Source organism: Clinocottus analis, unplaced genomic scaffold (assembly GCF_023055335.1).
Source record: "Clinocottus analis isolate CAN_PGR_092001 unplaced genomic scaffold, fCliAna1.0.p SCAF_8, whole genome shotgun sequence".
In the NCBI taxonomy this organism is placed as follows: domain Eukaryota; kingdom Metazoa; phylum Chordata; class Actinopteri; order Perciformes; family Cottidae; genus Clinocottus; species Clinocottus analis.
In genome coordinates, this window is record NW_027176240.1 from 6,971,864 (window position 1) to 6,993,319 (window position 21,456).

General features: G+C 44.1%; 1 protein-coding gene across 27 annotated transcripts in view; it reads right to left on the minus strand.

The window, feature by feature from the left end:
• Positions 1 to 21,456, minus strand: part of LOC137780192 (ankyrin-3-like) — a 121,649-nt gene that overhangs the window by 22,257 nt on the left and 77,936 nt on the right. For 9 of the 27 annotated variants that reach the window (XM_068568595.1, XM_068568611.1, XM_068568608.1 and 6 more), the window contains 22 exons: positions 20,746 to 20,943; positions 20,442 to 20,540; positions 19,589 to 19,687; positions 19,315 to 19,413; positions 19,083 to 19,178; positions 17,722 to 17,794; positions 17,434 to 17,490; positions 12,815 to 12,938; positions 11,335 to 11,346; positions 9,489 to 9,576; positions 8,605 to 8,655; positions 7,830 to 7,945; positions 6,991 to 7,023; positions 5,899 to 6,123; positions 5,534 to 5,688; positions 4,972 to 5,183; positions 4,555 to 4,762; positions 4,071 to 4,167; positions 2,521 to 2,749; positions 2,280 to 2,405; positions 1,694 to 1,816; positions 1,153 to 1,179 (listed from right to left, as the gene is read on the minus strand). In XM_068568595.1, the coding sequence (XP_068424696.1) occupies positions 1,153 to 1,179; positions 1,694 to 1,816; positions 2,280 to 2,405; positions 2,521 to 2,749; positions 4,071 to 4,167; positions 4,555 to 4,762; positions 4,972 to 5,183; positions 5,534 to 5,688; positions 5,899 to 6,123; positions 6,991 to 7,023; positions 7,830 to 7,945; positions 8,605 to 8,655; positions 9,489 to 9,576; positions 11,335 to 11,346; positions 12,815 to 12,938; positions 17,434 to 17,490; positions 17,722 to 17,794; positions 19,083 to 19,178; positions 19,315 to 19,413; positions 19,589 to 19,687; positions 20,442 to 20,540; positions 20,746 to 20,943 (2,547 nt within the window). Of the gene's footprint in view, positions 1 to 1,152; positions 1,180 to 1,693; positions 1,817 to 2,279; positions 2,406 to 2,520; positions 2,750 to 4,070; positions 4,168 to 4,554; positions 4,763 to 4,971; positions 5,184 to 5,533; positions 5,689 to 5,898; positions 6,124 to 6,990; positions 7,024 to 7,829; positions 7,946 to 8,604; positions 8,656 to 9,488; positions 9,577 to 11,334; positions 11,347 to 12,814; positions 12,939 to 13,454; positions 14,928 to 15,076; positions 15,432 to 17,433; positions 17,491 to 17,721; positions 17,795 to 19,082; positions 19,179 to 19,314; positions 19,414 to 19,588; positions 19,688 to 20,441; positions 20,541 to 20,745; positions 20,944 to 21,456 lie in introns of those variants that run through there. The other 18 variants (XM_068568603.1, XM_068568598.1, XM_068568602.1 and 15 more) reach the window with 10 other exon arrangements.

Here is a 21,456-nt window from a genome sequence, read left to right on the forward strand (position 1 = left end):
TTTTGATTGCACGACCACTCCACATTAAAATCAATTATCATACAATAACATGCTTTCAAACTAGAGCAATGGCTTTAAAATTACATGTATTTGGCCTATGGGTAAAATACATGCTATTTTCCTGGTTTCTACTCAGGTTATTGCTGCTGTATTACGGAGCACTGCAGTGTTTGATGTAATTTATCGAAATCAATGTTGTTGCTAATTTTTGACATATCCCTAACAAAAAGAAACAGTGGCATTGTGTAAACAAACTGAAATGGGGATTGAAAAGGGTTAAAATTCTAAAAATCAATTCATAATTGGTTGTTATAATCAGGGCTAATGTTAGAAACAATAAAGTAGAAAACAATATCAATATATTACTTCATGGCAGTTTTTTTAACAAGGACATCTTTGTCCTCTGAAGATTTCAGAGCTACTTTTTAAAAAAGGGATGCACAAGAGGGTTGTTGTTAAAAAAGGTTTAGTAACCTTCTGAATTGTCCAAATTCAACATTCTGTCTGGCGTGAGGGTCAATATATTTATGTAGGAGTGACATCATACACATGGTCACTATAATGTAAGTATTCAAACATAAAAATAGACTTATCTCCCCTTTGGTTAAAGTCTCGTATAAAAGAGTTGACGTCCAGCTAAGTTAGTTTTCTCTGTCGCAAACGAGCCAAGGACAAAGGTGAAGAAGGGAACCCCCAAAAACAACAAAACAATGACTAAGAGTCAGGGTTTCATCTGAAGCTGACAAAAGGTACCATAGTCCTGTGTGAAACTTCCTATGAGTTAATAGTACGAATGGAGACATGGTGATTTCCTGTTGGACATGTATGGAAAGGAAGATAGAGATGGAAAACAAGCTGAGGTGCGGCACAGCAAATTGGCTCCACTGCACTTTGGGATGAAGACAACAACAAATAAATCCTTGCTGATTAAAACAACTGCCGTTTCCACTCATGCACTACATGGGGGTCACTTCAGAAATCACGTAGCTGTGTAAAAAAAAACATGCAGTCCGAAGCATCTTTTACACCAAGGTACTGTACGGGGACAAAATATCTGCGACACGCATATTTACTACAGCATCTGCAGTAAAGCCAACAGAAAGGACGACAAAGAAGAAGCAGTTCCATGTGATGATGAAGAATCTGTTTTACCTCATCATCAGGATCAGACTCCATATCCTGTGGTATTCCAAGATGCATTGCAGGAGAGGAGAGAGATGACACAATGGAGAGCAGGGACGTTATAATGAGCGGGGAGGTGGAAATCAAAATCAGGGGATGAAAATGGAGCAGCAAAAACAACAAAAGGCATCAGAAAAAATCTATGGGATTAATACAAAATAAACAGCAACGTAACAAAAGCAGAAGCAAAATAAGTTCAGTTTCTTGTGATCAATCTTGTGATCAATCGATACCACAACAAACAAATAGTTCTTATGTACCCACAGTGAGCCAGGCAATAGAACAAAGCACGATGTGCATGTGCGGCTGCATGTGTACGTTGTGGGGTCTTATGACTGGCACAGGCTTTAACACTAATAAAAGACACAAGCAGCAGGCACTCATTTCTAGATCAAATGAACTCCAGTGGCTCCTCTTGATGTCAGGAGCACAACGCTTTCTGTATTTTCATTTACATGTAGATGGTATGATATGGCCTGCAAGGATGAGCTATCACACATGGTGACCCTACCTTCTTGTGGGTTGGCAGTGTGATATTCAAATTGCATATGGCAGCCTGTGGAAGGCCTTTAATGGATTTTGGCTCTCTCAGGAAGGAGAGGCGGCCACATGGCTCCTGGCCCATATCTCTGATCTGCAGAGGACAGCAAAAGGATTGCATCATAAGTTGACCGCGACAAAACATTTTTTAAAGAACGACCATGCAAAGTAGAAAATGTGTTTTTTTTAAAAGCATCTCTTTCTTTCTCAAGGAGCAGAATATATATTTTTTTTTTTACCTGGACCTACTGAACATTTCTCCATTTGGAAATTGTCTCACAGTTTCTAGATTTAAGCAGCATGCATTTAATTTAGACATTTATCGCCTTCCATGTAAAGAAGGCTAGGACAACAGTTGAGTTAATGTGTAGCTCTTAACATATACTGCCAAAGAAAATCACTATTGCTATAAATGGTCAGCTGATTACTAGAGGAGGATCGGACATTTCTGACATAATTGAATCAGCAAGGCACATTTGCAAAAGGAGAGCAGACTGAAAAACAGAGACCGTAAGCTAGCAGAGAGAGAGAGGAACATAGAGGGATACATTTTATACCTTCACGTTGAAAGGAAGCCTGTTTTCCTTGAAGGAGAAGAAGTTAAAAACCAGCTGTTGCCCACTTTTGGTGAGAGGCGACAGGTTGCCATAGCAGTCCACATGGATGGGCTTGCCCTCCAGAACCTATAGAAGTTTGAAGACCAACATGCGGTTTTGATGCATTGCATTTCACAAACATGTCATGATTTGTTTTTCCTTCCTCGATTTGTTTGTCCTCCACACGAGCACACGACCCCACCTCGATATCTTTGCTCCGGGCCACTTCCTCAAAGTTCTCCTGCTGCTCCAGGGTCTTGTCCACTTTGTCGTCCGTCATGCAAAAGCAGCGCAGTCGAGCCTCAATGGCGTCGTTCATCTTGGCGAACACCACAAACTTGGCCAGGTACGGCACGCAGATCAGCTCCCGGTATAACTGAGACGCTAGACTCACCGTCTCAGGAATCTGGTGACAGTCTGCGAGCCAGAACCTGTGGAGGAGAGGAGAGATCGGAGGAAAGAGGAGAGGTGAGATCGGAAGGGAGAGGAGAGGAAAGGAGAGATCGGAGGGAAGAGGAGAGGAAAGGAGAGATCGAAGGGAAGAGGAGAGATCGGAAGAAAGAGGAGTGATCGGAGGAAAGAGGAGAGATCGGAGGGAATAGGAGAGGAAAGGAGACAAAAAATAATGACAAATCTAGAAGGAACAATTTGCTTAATATGAGAATGATTTCAAACAGATTAAAGTTTTGAACTATTTTTGCATCACACTGATTCTACAACGAATCAAACGAGCTGGGTTAATTCTCTGAAGGACGAACACAAACACATGGCAGCTGTGTAGTGATCAGTTAACATCAGGCTGCACACTTGCCACATGATCCCAGTCTAGTTAGGATGAGAGTTCATGACTTTGTGTACCATAACCAGCAGCAACTGAACTTCAGTTTAGGGGCAGGCCTCATTAATGAATGGGTAACGTGACTTTGTACAATTTTAGGCAAAGGCGTAAGTAAGTGTAACCTTGTTAGCGTGCAGGGCCACAGAGAAAAGTGAAGAGAGCTCCGGGAGGACAACAAACTTAAAATTAAATCACTTAAATAATTACATTTAAAGTCAGCCAATAAAGAAATAAGTAATAAAAAAAACAAGATGCTATCGTCAAGAAAAATTAAAAACAGCTGCCCAGAGTTGAATTTTGACAACTGACAGTAACGTGAGTTTTTGTCGTGATACAGTTTGTGATTCACTGCCAACTTTTCATTGCTTCCCGGCACTGCACTATCACTACTGAGATGTCTTCTGGCAGAGATTTAAAACAATCCTTGGATGGACTTGTATATTCCAGAGGGGTAGGACGAAGGCTGCAACTAATTATTATTTTCATCATCGAATAATCTGTCAATCATTTTCTCGATGAATCATTTAGACTATTATAACTTCAGGAAACAGTGACCCTTAAAGTTTGCAGTCATTCCATTTCTGTCAGATTTCGCTTGAAAATTCACTTCTTTATCAAATTAGTGGCAGATTCATTTTTCTTTTGAACGCCTAATCGTCGTATCTCTAGATCCCCAACAGGACCAACATGTACTTAAGTCCTCCAAGAAAAGTAACTTCATGACATCCTTACAGGACACTACGGTGATAGATCAATGAAGTGCTTTGTTTATCCAAATGATAAAAGTATATATTCTATATATTTCACAAGAACTAATTACTCAGCTTCAGAAAAGATGTTGTAATATTTTCATAGTGATCATGACATGGCACAACATAAAACATCTCGCAGTATGTGTTCAGTATGAGTCTCACCTGGCCGACACATTTGTGGTGAAGGAGACGCAGTCGGTGACGAAGGACAGCGGTGTGGTCCCTGTGATGTCCTCCCACTGGGCCGGGGACGTCCCTCCTGCGTGAAACCAGCGCCAAAAGATGAGCTCACTGCCTTTCCAACCTTGCCAGAGCTTGAGCTTTTGTAATCCTCATCTTTTTTATCTTCTTAGCTCTTGATCTTCTCTCTATCGACCAGTGACTTTTGACATCAAAAGTAGACCCTTATGTGCCCACAGCGAGTCAAGTCACAGTGACTCAGAGTCCATAACCCTGTTTCATGTCAAATAAATGAATGAGCAACTATGGCTGGTATCACTAAATGCATTTATTAGCATCTCAGGATAGAGTGACTGTCAAAGTATGTGTGTTAAATAACCCAATGCTCGGCCCGCAGAAGCATTTTTGGAGGGAGGCACTGCTGCTGCAGTGATGTCATGCTCGAGTGATCTTCAGGTCCACTTGCCTGTGATGCTGCAGAGCAGACGCAGGCAGGGCGCAGCGTCGCCTCGGTGGCCGCTGGGATGGCCTTCTGCCGATCGAGGCGGAACGGGGATCGTCATCGTGATCGGCTTGTGGAACTTTCTCCTCCTGGGCTCGACAGTGACGATGGGGCTGAAGGTGGCTCTGTTGCCAAGGATCGCCCTCGCCATGTCGTCGGGCACAGGCTGAGCCTACGCAGACACGCAGGAGGACGAGAGAGGAAAGGGTTTGTGGGAGAAATGTTCGGCCAAACTTTTCCCTGAACTTTCTATGAAATAGAAGCGTCCGGACAGGTGAGGCGGCATCAAATATTCAAACACAAATAGGTCAGGTGTATAAATAAATAATGCGAGGAAAAGGCTGAGTCATGAAACAGTTGCAAGATGCAGATCTGCCGTACCTGCAGGCCAACACGGATCTTCTTGGTGAGCGCCCCCTGTGGGAACGAGGCCTGGACCATGGGCACGGTGCTGCTGGACAGCATGCCTCCGTCAGGACCCATGTGGTTAGACTCCTGCTTGATCCGCGACACCACGGCAAAATACTGAGGGAAGTCGCTGGTGACGATGCGGCAAATGCGCTTCTTCTCCAATTCGATAGGACTGTCCAACTCTGTGACAGAAAATGTTACCCTCATATATGTGATTTCAAGCCACGTTTACTGGTGGCTGTCTCTTCCCTAAATAGTCAGTAAATAGTATACACGTATGTTTTAATGTTAGGTACTATTTAGGTACGACATTTTGGTCAGTGTCACTACAAAACAGGACAATAAATAGGCTAAACAGAATGAAAGTTAGCTTTTTCTAGGTCACCAGCTGACATATAGCCCTGGGTTAAGTAGTGTAGGTTTTCCTAAGGGGTTCAGTTCACCTTCATCCATTCACTGCGGACACAAAAACGGCCTTTGTACAAACTATGGTTGATGAATGTTAAAGCACGCAGAATAACCTTTCCTTTACCTTCGTCCATTCCCGTAAGCAGCTCGAAGAGGTCTTCGGATCGGGCGTCAGACTGGTGCTCCTTCCACGTGTCACCATTGTCACTCCTCAACACAATCAGCTCCCTCTCTTTCCCCCGCATGGACCCAAAATGAGGGATCTCCACAATCACCGGACTGAAAGAGGATAATAATAGACCTTAAATAAGTAAAAGAAGCCCCAAACTTAAGGGCATCTTTGAGGTTTTAATGATAATTCTAGTTAACTAGCTGCACTGGCAATCCAGTCATTATATAAGTTGGTATCAGGAAATATCTCAGATTTCCCCCCTGGCCTGTTGAAGACTCATAAACACAACGAAAAAAAGAAAATTCCAAGCGTCCTACCCGAGGAACTGAGCACCAGCTGGTCCGACCTCCACCAGCCGGCTGACCAGGCCCTCCCCCTCCACCATGGGTGGGGGGTAGGCCAGCTTGTGCCTTTTGGCCAGGCGACAGGTGATGCGTGTGGGCGCCGTGCACTTCCGAGGAGGGATGATGATGCGCATGCCATTGTGCCGGCTGCCTCTCATGGAGCCGCCGCGGGCATCCACCATGAAGCTGACCAAGAACCTGCAAGGTGTCGAAAGAGCAACGTTAGAGGAGGAAAAGACGCAGACAGACAGAAAGATAGAAGGAAGCTTTACCACGGACACAAGTGAGGAGGACGAGTCCCATGCTGTGATCACCGTACACCCAAACAAAGTAAGGAAAAGAGAGAAAAGAACTCAAATAGAGACAAAGCAAGAGATAGAACGATAGGAAGAAGGAGAAAAAAAAGATGCTTTGGGTTCTGAACGTTGGCGGATCTCACCTTCATGTGCCTCAATTTATAGCATTAAACACAGTTTGAAACTAAACAGGGTGCTAATGAAGTTGCAGAAAGTTTAGTTTCCACTCCTGAGGCTGAAGGTGAGACTGTTGCCACATTTCAGCTCCTTTAAAGCAACAAATATTAAAACACCTGCACAGATGTTTCACCAAGATCGGGCTAATGTGTTCATATGTGATGTGCCTTCAAATAAAGAGCATGTTTTAGCATCCCATATAATCATTGACACAAGTAAGGATGGAGTAGGATGTATTCTTTATGTTCACTACCAGTGTTGTTATGCACCGTGTGGTTGCTTTTTCTACACTGTATGCTGGAAATAGCAGAATCCCTGTAAAGTTTTGAGGAAGATTTATTTTCAATGTGCGCTGTGAGAGGAAGAGAGATGGCACATGGATGAAAACGACTCCCAAACGTTGAGCACACACTTCTAATATCCAGGCAGTGCAAATGAAACACCAGACCACACGGATGAGACGAGCACAGAGCGGAGGAGAGAAGGCCAAGAGGGGGAGAGAGAGTGTCGAGGTGAGAGGGAGACAGAGGTGGAGGAGGGAGAGTGGCATCACTGCAGCATCGTGGGTGAGAGCAGCGAACTCAGTCATCACCTGGAGTCATACTGAGGGAGCGGGGAGGAGAGGCTGCAAAATAAACACAATGGAGGCAATGCAGGAGGCAAACCCCCAGAACCTAGTTTTAGTATCAAGGTTTCACAATCACTGTTGGGATCTGTAGTATCTAATGAAGATGGAGGAGTGATTAAAAACTGGTGGAAAATCAAGAGAAAACACAGGACACACTGAGGACAAAATTACAATAAACAAAACAATAAATACATAGACAGACAAACACACTAATGATGAAACTGGACAGATCCAAGTATTTCCTTTCTGAGCAAATGGTGCAGTAAGTTCTGCACAAAGACAGCGTCATCCGTCCAGAGCAACATTTTACGATGTCATATATTCAAAGTACGCGGATGAGAGCAATATGTTATCCAAATGCAACACACGAGCCGCTGTGACATGAGCTCACGCAGACTCTGTTCTTTGTTTCTGTGATGACGGAAATAGAACTGATGTCAGTGGACAAGAGGGCGATATCTGGACCGTGTCTTTAGACGTGTGGTATGACATAAAAGCTTTCAGAGGATAGACTCTGTCTTTTGTTGCTGTAATGTGATGTGTACAATAGCAGCGCTGCGGAAAACCCACAGCCCTGCATCATGTCTGCATCACTGCTGCAGGGTTTGCTGAATATTTACTCTTAGGGGGGGAAACAAAACACAATACACCAGTTGTGTGCAGTAAGCATAGAATATGTATCTTTTTATACGGTAGTTGTGTGAATGTGCATGCTGTGGATGTGTCAGCTTTTGAATGTGGTGTATGTGTGTGTGTGTGCAGTCTGGTAAACAGATCGGATGAGACAGTGCAGCTGGTCTTACCCGGAGTGAATGGGACTGGACACAGTGTTGTGACTGTGGCTGTGGTCCATGGTGTCCGGAGTCCAGCTGTAGCGCCGCATACACTCAGAGCTGTAGTCTCTGGTCACAGCCAGGTGCTGAGGGAGGAGGATCCAAGGACAGAGGGGAAGAGACGAGGAAGAAGAGATACGTCAAGAGGAAGAGGAGGATTGAGAGTGGCAGATAGATACGAGGTGGAAGCAGGAGGAAAAAAGGACGGAAATAAAAATGTAAATGGAAGGAAATAGGCCTTTCAAGAACACAAAAAAGAGCTAAAGATGAATCATTGCACGATGTAACAGTTGACAGACATACCCCGCCCTTCCTTTTTTTTTAGTTTTTTTTTTTTACAACCCTCGAGTCATGCATGATTTGGCGCGATGAGCTTATGACATTCACGGCGCCCGCACTCAATTGGTCACGATCGGGGCAAAATGACACAATAAATAACACAATAAATAGATGCTGCACTGAAACTTAAAAAAGGTTATGTGCAGCAACTGTGACGGCCTCGAAGAAACTAGAAACCAGCATTAATACATGATATATGTGAACATCGAATTATGAGAACTCCCGTAGGATGGAAGTAACATGGGAATGACCAAAATACTGACCGGCACTAATGAATGAGAGGAGAACGACATGGATCCAAAACAAACACATGTACACAACTCAAGAGCAATGGAAGCTGAACCACAGTGACCGAACAAATAAACAACACTGAGGAATGAGTCGGACATCCGTGAACTCTTTATACCTTATTGAGTGGGTCAACCAAGTAGGAAATGTCTTTACAGACGCTCTGAAGCTAAGGGGAGAAGAGAGACAGTTCAGAGGTCACACTGAGGACACAGCGAGGTCCAGACAGACGAGTTCATGGAGCTTTGCTTCACTGAAGGATTCAATTTCCACTAAAACAAACATGATACCATCTTTGTGACGATTAGATGGCTCCACAAATTTCGTCAAACAATTCCTAAATACCTGAAACTTGATCCAGCCTGCGAAGCAGATTATTCCACGATGAACGGACCACCATGGAGGAAAACAATCATTTGACCTCATGTTTATTTTCCATTTGATCTGATACCGATGTAATGTGGGAAGCTCTTTGGAAGTCCAAAACATTTGCTTATTTTGTTACAGGAGAGAGTTGAGGGAAGTGCATATTTTGGTCATGTCTAGTTAGAGATCTTTGGGTCATGATGTCATTGAACTTGTTGGTTATATCGCTAATATTGTTTATGAGAAAGAGGTTACAGTTTCTGTTTTTGCTCCAACCAGCGTTGGACAGGTGATACGAGCTCTGCAGAGCACTGCGGTTTGTTTTTTTTCGACAAGGAAGCAAAGAGGGGCCTTCCAAAGCCCTGAGGTGGGAATAAACTCTTCGTCAAGGTGCGATACACTCTCCCTCAGCACTTCGGCAAAAAGAAAGCAGTGCGTCAACGCTGTTTCGGTTATGACCTTTGTGCAAGATAAGTAAAGCTGCCCAGGCGGGATTTTTCTCACCAGGCCCCTGACAGAAAGACCACCAGGGAATTTGATGAAGAAGAGACAAAAGCTCGATGAACAAGACGGCTAAAGATACAAAGGACGGAAACAGTGAACATCTACCCGTTAGAAGGAGAAAATGTATCTTACCGTGTCCTTCGTGGGCGCCAGAATCTCTTCGATCATCATACTGTCCCGCGCATAGGAGCTCCGGTTGAGTGTGTTGGACCTATCCGAACTGAAGGAGCGGAGGCTACATGTTACCACGCAACCCGGCGCCGTGGGCAACAACAAGTGACGGGCAGGGGAACACGACATAAAACAAAAAGCAAGGAATCCGTTACTACATGCGACCTCCAGGGAACCAGCTTTTTTTTTTTTTTTAATTATAACTGGACGGAGAGAGTCCAAAAGTTATAAGTGGAAAATAGAGGCAGGCAGAGAGAGAGAGAGAGAGGCTGTGGAGCCCGCAGTTTGACAAAGATAAGAAACTACAGCCGGTTATTCAGAGATGGAAATGTGAGGGAGGTCAGTTTGTTTGCATTGAGAGATAGAGAGGAAGAGGAAGAGAGGGAGAACACACACGGCTGTGCGTCAGGAACACTGGTGTCGCTAACTGTGTCTACGTGATGAAATTTGGGGAGAGTGTGCTGGTGCAACTCGCTGACACGTTTCTTACACTGACAGTACAAAGAAACTGGGGCGGCTCAAAAATGGTTAAATCTGACTCGCGCTCAAAGACTGACACTGCTTTATTCTAAGATTAGCAGCTGACCTAGACCTGTTTCTGAGCAGCGGGAGACACAAAAGGGAAGCTGGTCTTTTCTATCTGTCCTGCTGCAGTCTGCTTTATGGCTGTGTGTGCGGTGACGTGTGCCTGTTTCTGCAGCCTCTCTGGCTCAATGCGGCGCTGTAGATTCCTTTCAGCGTTGTTGTGGTTGTTTTTGTGTGTGTGTGTGTGTGTGTCCTCTGCTCTTTTGGCCACAAGCTTTTTGATCAGAGCAGAAAGAGCCGACGCACAATCACGACACAGACGGTTACAGTCTGCGCACTTGTCTGGGCATACAAACAGCATATGTGATGAGTGTGTTTTTGGATGCGTTTGTGCCCTTTGGTACAACTCTGAGCCGTGTTTTGAATCCTGTACGTGTGTATTGATGTGTCCTGTGTGGAGGGGGAGAACGGGCGAGCGAGGAGGAGAGGGTGGGAGGGCGGGGAGGAGGAGGGGGGGGGGGTGCGCGAAAAAATGCAGAGCTCAGCATGTTTGAGTGGGCACACTATTCAGCACAGAGAGAAGCCCTGTATTCAGCACTGCCTGCTTGCCCCGCCATCGAAGTTACCAAGCAACTCCGTGCGGCCTGAATGGACTCGCTGGCATGGCAGCACCACGCTACCCCGGCACCACCCTCTGCTCTCATGCGCGTTAAGTTTCCATCTCTGCGAACCATAATTTAAGATCCATGTTAATCCTGAATACATCTTCACTGACTTAGATGTAAATAGAGGGGTGGATTATTTAGAAACGGATGTGTTTGATCCCTGGAAGTTACACTCGGTGGCACTACACAATTATAAAGTGCCACTTAACAACAAGCCACCTAAAAATGTTGTAGAATTATTCCACACAAATCAAACTCAATAAAAGTCTGCAAAAAACAACAACACACATGTAGCCTGTATGCTCCCATTTCCAGAAAGATTGCTTCTTTTCCACTCCTGCATGAAAACATTTTCTTTTTTTTAAGACAGATGGTGAATGGCGATCAGCTAAAATGGAGCGACGATCTCAAAAATACAACACGTGACGGCAAGAAAGTGAGAAATCTGTTACCACAAACAGAGAGACAACAACACTGGATGATGCCAGTGCACAGTGGATGGCTCATTGGTTGAGTTAGTGGTTTTAATGGGTGTAGGGTCACAGGGGAACGGGGGGTGGAACACCATTCACAACTAATGATGCTTACTACTTCTACGACTACTACTCTGTTCTTACCTGAGTCTAGGGCTAGAATGGGGTACACGGTGCAGGAAAACAAGGAAAAGAACAAAATAGAAGAGTGAAAAGCGAAGCATTTTGAAGACATTCAAGCATGATGTGGCTTTCATTTTTTTTTTTCTCCATACGACATTGATGCTGAGCTTTTGCATGGTATGCTATGATTTGTTCATTCTTGAGTGTGTGTGTGTGTGTGTGTGTGTGTTTGTGTGTTTGTGTGTGTACAGCCCAGTTTGAGTGTGTACAGCCCAGTCAAAAAGCAAACCATGCAATGTCGATGTCATAAACAGAAAGTAAGGAGGAAAGAACTCGCTCGGCATCATACATTTGTTAATCAAGAAATGTATATATATAATTTTTTTTTAATTTCAGCTTACGGTTTCTACTTCATATGCAATTAAACAAAAGCACCAGCGTAAATGAACAGGGTATGTGTGTGCAGTTCTAATTTGTAGCAGATGGAGATATTATATTTTACAAATATACTCTGTAGGACCCTTAAATACCAATAAACTGTTAACAATAGTGGCAACAACTTGAGTTTGAGCTAATAACGGAAACTTCTAACTCTTAAATATCGTCGTAAACCTGTTTTAACTCCCATAATATGCTGAACTCTTAACAACCATTCAGTTCAATTGTAATATTTTTCCAGGAAACGACCCATTGGGCTTGTCCAACATGTTTATTTATGGAATATCTCTATATTGAATTCACTGTTTCCCATGTTTTCTTGTGACTCGCTGATGTAAGCAGCTTCCTGTCACAGTTGGTGTCGTTGTTTTTATCAATCTAAGCATCACAGTCCATCTGCCATCTGTCCGTGTGGCTACAATATACACTCCGGCGCCACACAACACTCGTCCTGTGTGCTGCTGATGTGTTTTCACTGGAGCCTGACAGTTTTCCACTCCGTACTTTGTTCACTATCTGAAACTGTAGTTAGGCCTGTGTCGTATCTGGATGAGCAGCTGTTCAGGGAGAGTATCAAAGGCCTCACAGTTCAAAGATACAGGTTACAGCACTTGTGTGACACTATGGGCCATTTGTAATCTTTGCCTGGGTTTGAATGAGGCCAGATAAAACGCTGAATCATTTTGTCGAGTTGAATCATTGGATGGCAACTTTCCAACTGCTTTCTCTGGCGATTTCCATTATTCTGAGTGTGTACGCATGGTTGAATGCACTTATTGTAAGTCGCTTCGGATAAAAGCGACAGCTAAATGTAATGTAATGTGTGTGTGCGAGTGGGCCCGACTTTGTGTGTGTGTGTGTGTGTTGGGGGGGGGGCTGTAGATCACATGCTTTGTTTCACCATATCTGATGCGTAGGGTGAGCAACCACACCACCGGTAGCAAATATATATAAATATATGTATGTATAAACCTGGCCACGATAGTCTTAGGACATGGTGGAAGTATCGGCACTGCGCCAGAGAACATCAGGGATATTCATAATATAAAAAACAGGTGCTTACCTGGCTGAGCGGGCTCCTATGCTGAAACCCATGTACCCCTCCTGGGGGAGAGAGTCATCCCCCAGCTCTTTGAGGTCCTGAGGCCGCAGGTATTTGTCCGTGTCCCCGGTCAATGCATCCTCACCTGGTATGGGGGATGATATCATGAAATCCCCTTGTTAAGTTTAAAAAAAAAAACAATCCAGGCAAAGAGAGATGATGCGGCACCTCAGGAAGAAAAACAAGCCATCGCTGTCTCTCCCTTATTTGATGATAGTACATAAAGGAGGCCTTGGATCATGTGTCTAAAGGACTCTGTTGTTTAACCCAACACACCTCACTGCAACTGCATAGCCCACTGCAACTTTACCTATACATTTGACAGTGACACGACCAACAGCAACATGAAGCTGGAAGACTGAGCATCGCTGATGCTTGACTGTTTTTTAGAGGTTAGACAGTAATCTTTTTTTAGAGAAAAATGCCATCAGAAAGCAGGGTGCAAAAAGCCACTTTGCGGCATATGTGGAGCTCTCCTGTAAAACCAAACGCAGCTCCTTTCGCAGCACTCAGACGATGGGGCGCAGCGGGTTTAACAGCGACTCAAAGCATGCGCACAATCAACAGAGAATAAGCACAAGAGTGCAGAACCGCACCGCACCTCGATCGGCGGACCGGTGGACGATGACACGCCGGTCAACGAAGCCGGCGGAGCGGCTACTGTGTTTCCCCTTCTCCCTCATGTCCGGCTCTGTCCTGCCTGCAACGCTGCGCTCCTTCACCGCAGCCCCTCCCCCTGCCTTCGATACTGCCGCACTCCGATCAGACACCAGCACCAGTGGCAAGCTGGATGACAACAATAGTAGGCGTTTCCGGTGTCGAGTTTCAAAATAAAACCGCGAGGGGGAAAAATATTTTTTAGGTCGTGAGCCATCGTCTGAAATATCGAAAGTAACACCTGCTATTCAACTTTCGGACGCACGTGACCAAATGAACTGCCTAAAATGCTAAGACAATATTAAACGTTGAAGTGGTTCCTCACTGTGCTTCAGTTGGGTTTTATTACACAAACGACAAACTCTACTGTCTACAATATTAATATAAACTAATAGACAAGTAACAGACACTTGCTCTGTTTGGCCAAATGCTTTGAAATAAATCTGAAATTGAATCAATATCATTATGTTCAATGCATTCAAGAGTTATTTTTTATCAAAAAGTGCAGAAGGGCCTCTGCCTCTCTGTACACTTTATCTTCTTAATGCCCTAATCCCAGAATTACCCTCAAGTAGACAGTACTGTATCAATCACTATGCATGAGAGTAAAGACAGACTGAAACATGTTTACAGTGAAGTAAAAAGCGGCATTGTTATCTGCAAATTAAGTATTTCCCCCCTCCGACTAACATTGTGGGACGTCTGCGCAAAACGAAAGTCTAGAGCTTTACATGCATCTTTATTCTAACACCAGGTGTTACGTATCATGCGAAACCTCTAATATCAATTTAAGAAGGAAGCAAAAAGCAAACATTTAATATTACGTATTTAGAATTAAAGACATAGGCTGCATAGCTCTCATTATTAGTGCTTATGTTACGCTTTTATTCTGATAGTTGGGTGATCACCTCACTTCCGGTGTTTTTCTAGCTGTTTCTGTCTGACTTCACAGAACTGGAAAACAATTGGCTTCCCGCTGCTGTAATGTATCACCGTCCCATTCAAGCTCAGTTACCCCACCACACACACACACACCCACGTCCACACACACACACAGACACACACACACACACACACACACACACACACACACACACACACACACACACACACACACACACACACACAGACACACATACACAGACACACGTACACACACAGACGCTCGCGCGCGCACATAATTCCTATTGTTGACTATCATCTGTGTACCAAAGTCCCCGCATCAAACCTCACTCTCACTAAGCAGTAAAACAACAACAAAATAAATATCCGTAAAAAATAAAAAGGCTGAGTGAATTGCTATCAACCTTCACCATTCAAAAACATAACACAAATAATAATGACTCATTTCACATCGTTTGTCAATAAAACTCCACTTTCTGTCTCTCGGTCGATCCTCTCTCTCTCTCTCTCTCTCTCTCTCTCTCTCTCTCTCTCTCTCTCTCTCTCTCTCTCTCTCTCTCTCTCTCTCTCTCTGTGTGTTTCTTCTTTCTTTCCTTCTACATCGCATCCTTCAAACCGCTAAACATGGCCATTTAAACTTCCTCTAATGCTCTAACGACTTACCTTTGTTCAATGCAGCCATTATTGATCACAACTCTTCAGATATCTGCTGCGTTATTTCTATTCGCCTAAAGCTCCGTTAAACGTCCCCGGCATGAAAAGTAAAAATCCAGTGAGAGGCGAGGACTATCAAGTAGTCCATTCAGTGCTTCTGGCGCTGATGGAAAACGTTGCCCTCTCTTCACCCCACGCACTTAACTCCACTCAGACCAAGTTGCGCGTTGGCCGCCGCGGTGCGCACATCTCTGTCGCTCTTTCTCCGCAAATAAATACAACTCAAGTTATTTAAAGTTCAGAAAAGTGCACATTGCTGGACAGGGAGAGTAGAAGTCAAAAGCAATCTCCCATCGGCGGCCACACCGGGGTTAAATCTCCTTCTGGCGGCTCACAAAGCTCATCTCATGGGATTTAAAGAGAGGACGTCTCGCTGCGCCCTTTGGCTCACCAGCATCCACAACAAACTCCGGCTGAAGAGTCAACAGAGCGTGTTTACCGCTCTGTGGAGGGCAGATCAGCTGACAGGTCGTTTGAGCAAAGGCTTGGGAACCTCCGCAGAGGAGACAGTGACGGAGAGAAGAAGAGGACTCTCTCATTGGACACCCCTCCTGTCTTTTCTTCCTCTGTGGTGGAAATCTGGCTGCGCGTCAAAATAGAAGTGGCGCTTAAATAATGAAGAAATAACCACCGTCGATGTGCAATTCAAGCAACAATTCTCTTCCTTCCACATGTTGCACACAATGGCTAAAACTTGCACAAGAATAGTTACAACATTTATGCAAGAGGTGTTTGGCAGTAGAAGACCAGTGAGGGAGAAGGACTCATATGACTGACAAGAGCACAACAAGGAGTTAAGTTGCTCTCTAAAGATGGAACAATTAGTGGCCAAGGTAGTAGTCTATAGAAAGCACGACATGAGCACGTGATTACCCACTCACACACACACACACACACACACACACACACACACACACACACACACACACCAGGAGTGTCGCCCACAACTACATCTTAATAGGATTGGCTTTAGGATTAAACAGAAATGTGGACACTCTTTACTTCCTAACTCCCTCTCACACACTTTCTCTCACACACATCCACTCACACACACACACACACACACACGTGCAGATGAAGGAGTGCAGGCCTGAAAGCAACATCTATTGACGCCAGTCTGGTGCTGCTCTCTATTATGCACACAGTATAAACAGCTCAGGAGGCCGCGGACACTCTTATTTATATTGCGTGGTAGTGATAACACGTCGACTCGTAGATTTGCCAACGAGGACCTTCATCATGCAGTGACAGCGCAAACTCATCCTCGTCCACCTGATATGTCTGCGCACGTAACCTGTTGATTCTAGCCGGTGTCACCTGACATAGAAACTCCACCCCTCCCCCCCCCCTCCTGCCCCCCCCCCCTCATACTGTCCCCTAAGCAACAGCACATGAACAAGCTCATCAATTTTACAGGCCTGTTGGCTCTGTGGTTCCAAAACAAAGGGCAGGCAACTGAAGTGGGCAGCCCTAAACAATGGGGCTCATTCTGTAAACTGGGGGTGGTACTTGGTCCTGTAGCTATTCTGTCAGGATGTCATTATTTGTATCTAATTTATTGAGGTTTACGCGCAGCGAGACACGATTGTTCCATTGAATGCATGCCGGCCTTTTCATAATCTGTCAGCCGAATAAAAAACATGAAGTGAGTCACGTTGACCTTGTTTTCATTATTTCACAGCAACTCCTTGAAAGAGATTGCAAGCGAACGACACTTCACAAAGTATCTCTGATGAGGACAATCACGCAGTACAAGACTGAGGCTGTGCGAGAAGTTATAAAATAACGTTTTCTTTGTGTTCTTTTTAAGTTGCCAGTGAAAATAACATTGTCCGTGTCTGAAAAGAAACAGGACACTAAATAAGCCAGAAACCCAGCACCAGATTCAGGGCTAAAACAATTCAGAAATGTTGATGCTTGTTGATAGTTAGAAACTGTTGAGACTGCATTATGTCTGATGATGGCTGGCTGACGGGAAAATAAATCAAAATAAGTAGAATATTTGCTATCTAACCCTCCCATTGGCTCTATTTATTGTTTACATCCGTATTTATAAACTGCATAATAACTCAAACACAAGACCAGAGCCTTTAGTGACAGTGCATGTGTGCTCTCGCTGTTGTTTGAGTTTATTCAGATTTTGCCTGGAGACTTTCTATTGAAAATGAACAGCAAAGCTGAAGCGTGCACAGCAGAGGCTCGACGGTCAGCTGTTTCAAAGCGACAGGTGAGTTCGGCTGCATTGTGTTATGCTGAAGCGAAACCAACAAACAACAGAACGGTGGAGGCAAACTGGTGACAAATACCTTCATCAACATCTGTAAAAGACGCCTCACTGAGAATGTCTGGCACATTGGCCCGGACTGTGTGATTTGAATACACAGACAGTGGAACATGCACGCGTTAATGGAAATGGCATCACATAGCACACAGTCACACGTGTATGGAAATCATGCAGTGTGTTGATATTACTTTATTTGTAATCAAATGTTGAAGTCAAAGCAATGGTTTGCAAGTATCAAGTAATGTTATTTTAGGACTGAATGTGTGACATGTGGCAGAATGAAGCAGTAGTTTGAGCATTCTTCACATACCTTCATCGTCGGACATGTCGAGGAACTCATTCATGGTTTCGGGGACATTAATTTTGTGTTTTTCTGATGCACTCTGAAAGAAAAGATGGAGAACTGAACAATTCATTTTTTGCTAAAATAACATTATTTTTTTCTAAAATGATCCAGACAAAAAAAAAGTTTGAGTGAGACTGATGGAGAACATTTTTAAAAGAATATAATATGCCATGTGATCATTTGAGTTCCCTATTTATAGTTTTAATCATTTTTAGACCGTTTTATCACCTGAAACTTAACATATTTTGGACAAAACTGTACTTAGTGACAAGTTCAGCATGCACATTCCAACTACAGTGTGACCTTCACGTATGTTTCCTAATCTGGACATTAAACTAAATCTTAGCCGTGGCCTCTGTCACAGGCAAAAATAATAATACCGTTTGTTTGAAGGCCAATTTACTCCACCCAACTGAGCAGAAGTAGGCTGGACAGAGACATAAAACAACAGCAGAGGCCGCTGCACAGTGAATAATAGATTCATCCCACAAAGGTGTCGGGAATCGACCTTGATCTTCAAGTTATTTCACTGTGCACAGTGACACTTATGACTCATACACTTTGCAGCTGATTGTGCAGGATCCTCATTGACCTCTTTGTCCGTCTCTTCACTCCCCCGAACCACTTTCTCCCTCCCCCTCTTTCTCCCAGACACGTGTGTGTGGGTCGGATCGCTGTGAGTGACCTGTGCTATTTGAGGAGAAACCTTAAGCTCCGATCTAAGCCCTTTCTCTCTTAATCAGGACAACTTCACACATGTGACATAGCGTGACGTTCTTTCTGGTTGTTTTAGTCCAACAGCTCCACATTTTCAAGAGCATTTTCTAAAGCATAGCAGAAGGTTTCAGCAACAAACATACAGAATTGTACTATTTATCTTTTTTTTTTTTTTTGCATTGCAACTCCTCATTAAAATGCTTTTTGGTGGTTGCTGAGATTGACAACTTTTTCAATGATAGTTTTAAGTTCAATAGAATACAGTTAAGTTTAGGAAGGAATACAAATCCTGATTGCTGCCTGAAAAGTAGCAAATAAATAAAAAATGTCTACTACTTTAATGTGTTTCATTTAGGTAAATGTATGCAAAGTATAGTACTTCTCAATTTGCTAAAAGATGCATAACTGAGAATGCTTCTCACTTTTATGTCTTAAATGTCTTGTTTTTCCTGGGTACTAAATTGCTAATTAACACTAATTAGTGTCACATGAGTGTGTTGTATTTGGCTGTCTTTTGTTTTCAAGTTATAGAAAAACACTTTATTGGTGTTGAGGTAGAGCTTGTGTGCATTGAATCATGTCAGAAGGCTGAGAGACAAGTTTCTCACCATGGTGGTCAGGTTTTCATCTGTCACGGGCCGCAGAGTGTCCACCACAGAGATGTATCCCAGGCGACGGGCGACTGACAGGGCAGTGTTCCCATTCTGACCAATGAGAGAGCAACAGGAAGTTATTCACACGAGGAGCACAGAAAACACAAAGGAGCATTCAGCGTCTCCTCGCGCTTCAGCTCTGGTGCAGTGTGCTTGTGTGTACGTGTCTGTGTGTTTGTGCGCTGACCACGGTGAGCTCGTTGGCCAGGGCCCCTCGCTGAAGCAGCAGGTTAATGATGTGGGTGTGGCCCTGCTGAGCCGCTTGGTGTAGAGGAGTGTACCCGTTCTAGAAAGAGACACACAAACACAGTCAGGGAAAGAAAGAGGAGAAATACTCAAATTGTATGAAATGTGAACGTCAAAGAAGAGCTACACAAAAACAGTAACATAATAGTGTGTGTGTGTGTGTGTGTGTGTGTGTGTGTGTGTGTGTGGAGCTGGGCAAACGTGTGTTTTTCCACCTTGGTTTTGCTATTGGCTCTGGCTTGGTTCTGCAGCAGGAAGTTTGCCATCTTTGCGTTGCCATAGTGACAAGCCACGTGCAGCGGAGTGTAACCCATCTGTATGAGGAAGAGACACGGACGTTAAAGGGCGAAAAGATGAAAAGGGGAGGTAGATTCAACCTTAAAACTGCATATTTCATGTTGAATTATGAGTAAAGTGCATAATACTAATGGATGAGATCAGTGAGTGAATAACCTGTTTGCCGTAAACAAGTGTCCTGTCAGCACAAAAACACACATGTGCACGCACACGCACACGCACACACACACACACACACACACACACACACACACACACACACACACACATAACCTTGTGTAAGTCTAACCTTTAACTGCTGCAGGTTTGCCTCAGTGCACGTGAGCAGCCAGTTATGGGGTCTGTGTGTATGTGTGTGTGTGTGTGTGTAGGTGTGTAAGTGAATGAAACTGATAGAGTGTGACTGAATATAAGTGCATGTACGTGCCCATGTGCATGCGTTTGTGCTGCAGTGTGCGCCCTCATAAAGACATGAACACCCTCCTCTCAGGTATCAATCCTTTATTCATCTATCACCTGAGATGATTGCGGACAAGTGTGTGTGTGTGTGTGTCTGTCTGGGTGCTCGAGTATTTTTCTGATGCCATGGCTAGACTCAAACTAAACAGGGAAATCCACTTTGAATAGAGAGAAAAACACAAGGACAGTCATGTAGTCAACGCTGTGTGGAAATCAAAAAAGGTTATGCATCATACCCCAACTGTAAAAAGTGATTTGACGACCCGTATCGGTGTGTGTGTATTTATAACGTACGGGCTGAGAAAGCTCTACCTTTGTTTGTGGGTCGACATCAGCGCCGTGGTTGAGAAGGACTTCTGCCACGTTGACCTTGTCTTCCTGTGCCGCTAAGTGGAGTGGTGTAAGTCCGCTCTGCGTATGAGGACAGAAACACGTGTGAGCACACAAATAAATGTGTTCTGGTGGGAGCACATGAGACAGAAACGTGCTATCTCTCTCTGTCTGCCAGATGCTGGGAACCAATGGTCCACATCCTAAAATGAAGGCGATGACAGCGAGGGTTGTCCAGGGAGGAATGTTAGCTGGTTACATGCTGTAGCTCCGTCACTGACGTCACCTTGTTGCACACGTTGACGTTAGCGTTCTTGGTGAGCAGCAGCGACACCAGGTCCACGCTGCCCTCCTGTGCTGCCAGGTGAATAGGGCTGATGCCTTGCCGCGTTACGGCGTTGGTGTCGGCGCCGTACTCCAGCAGTGTGGTCCCAATGTCCATTTGGTTCTTTTTGGCAGCGATGTGCAGCGGCGTGTAGCCATTCTGAGGCGAGGTCAAAGAGATGCAGGAGTCAAGAGGCTGGGTTGAACTCTTCTTTTACTTTAATAATGGATTTGATTGATGATATAGTATGGTATGGTGGCATGCTATGCTCAGTGCTGCTTAAAACAGGGATGATTTCTGTCAGTTTTCCTCTATGATGGATTTAATTCTGAATCAAAATTGAATTAAGTTTATTCATTATAGACTGCAGTATAGACAAAGACCACGATGGTGAGTCATTTCCATGAGAAGAAAACATTTGAAATAATCACGGGACAGAGAACCAACAGCATCGGAGGAACACAAGTCTGAATCAAAACCACATAATTAATAAAGCGGCATCAATCTCAACACATGCATTTAGTCGTGACACCAAATCTACGGTTATGTGATAAGATTCAACATAATGGCCTCAGCTGTCGATTGATTTGGAAAACATTGAAATAAATAATGGGCTCATTTCATTGTAGATGTAAAATGAGTGGGCGATGTACCACTCTTTGAAGAGCTCGT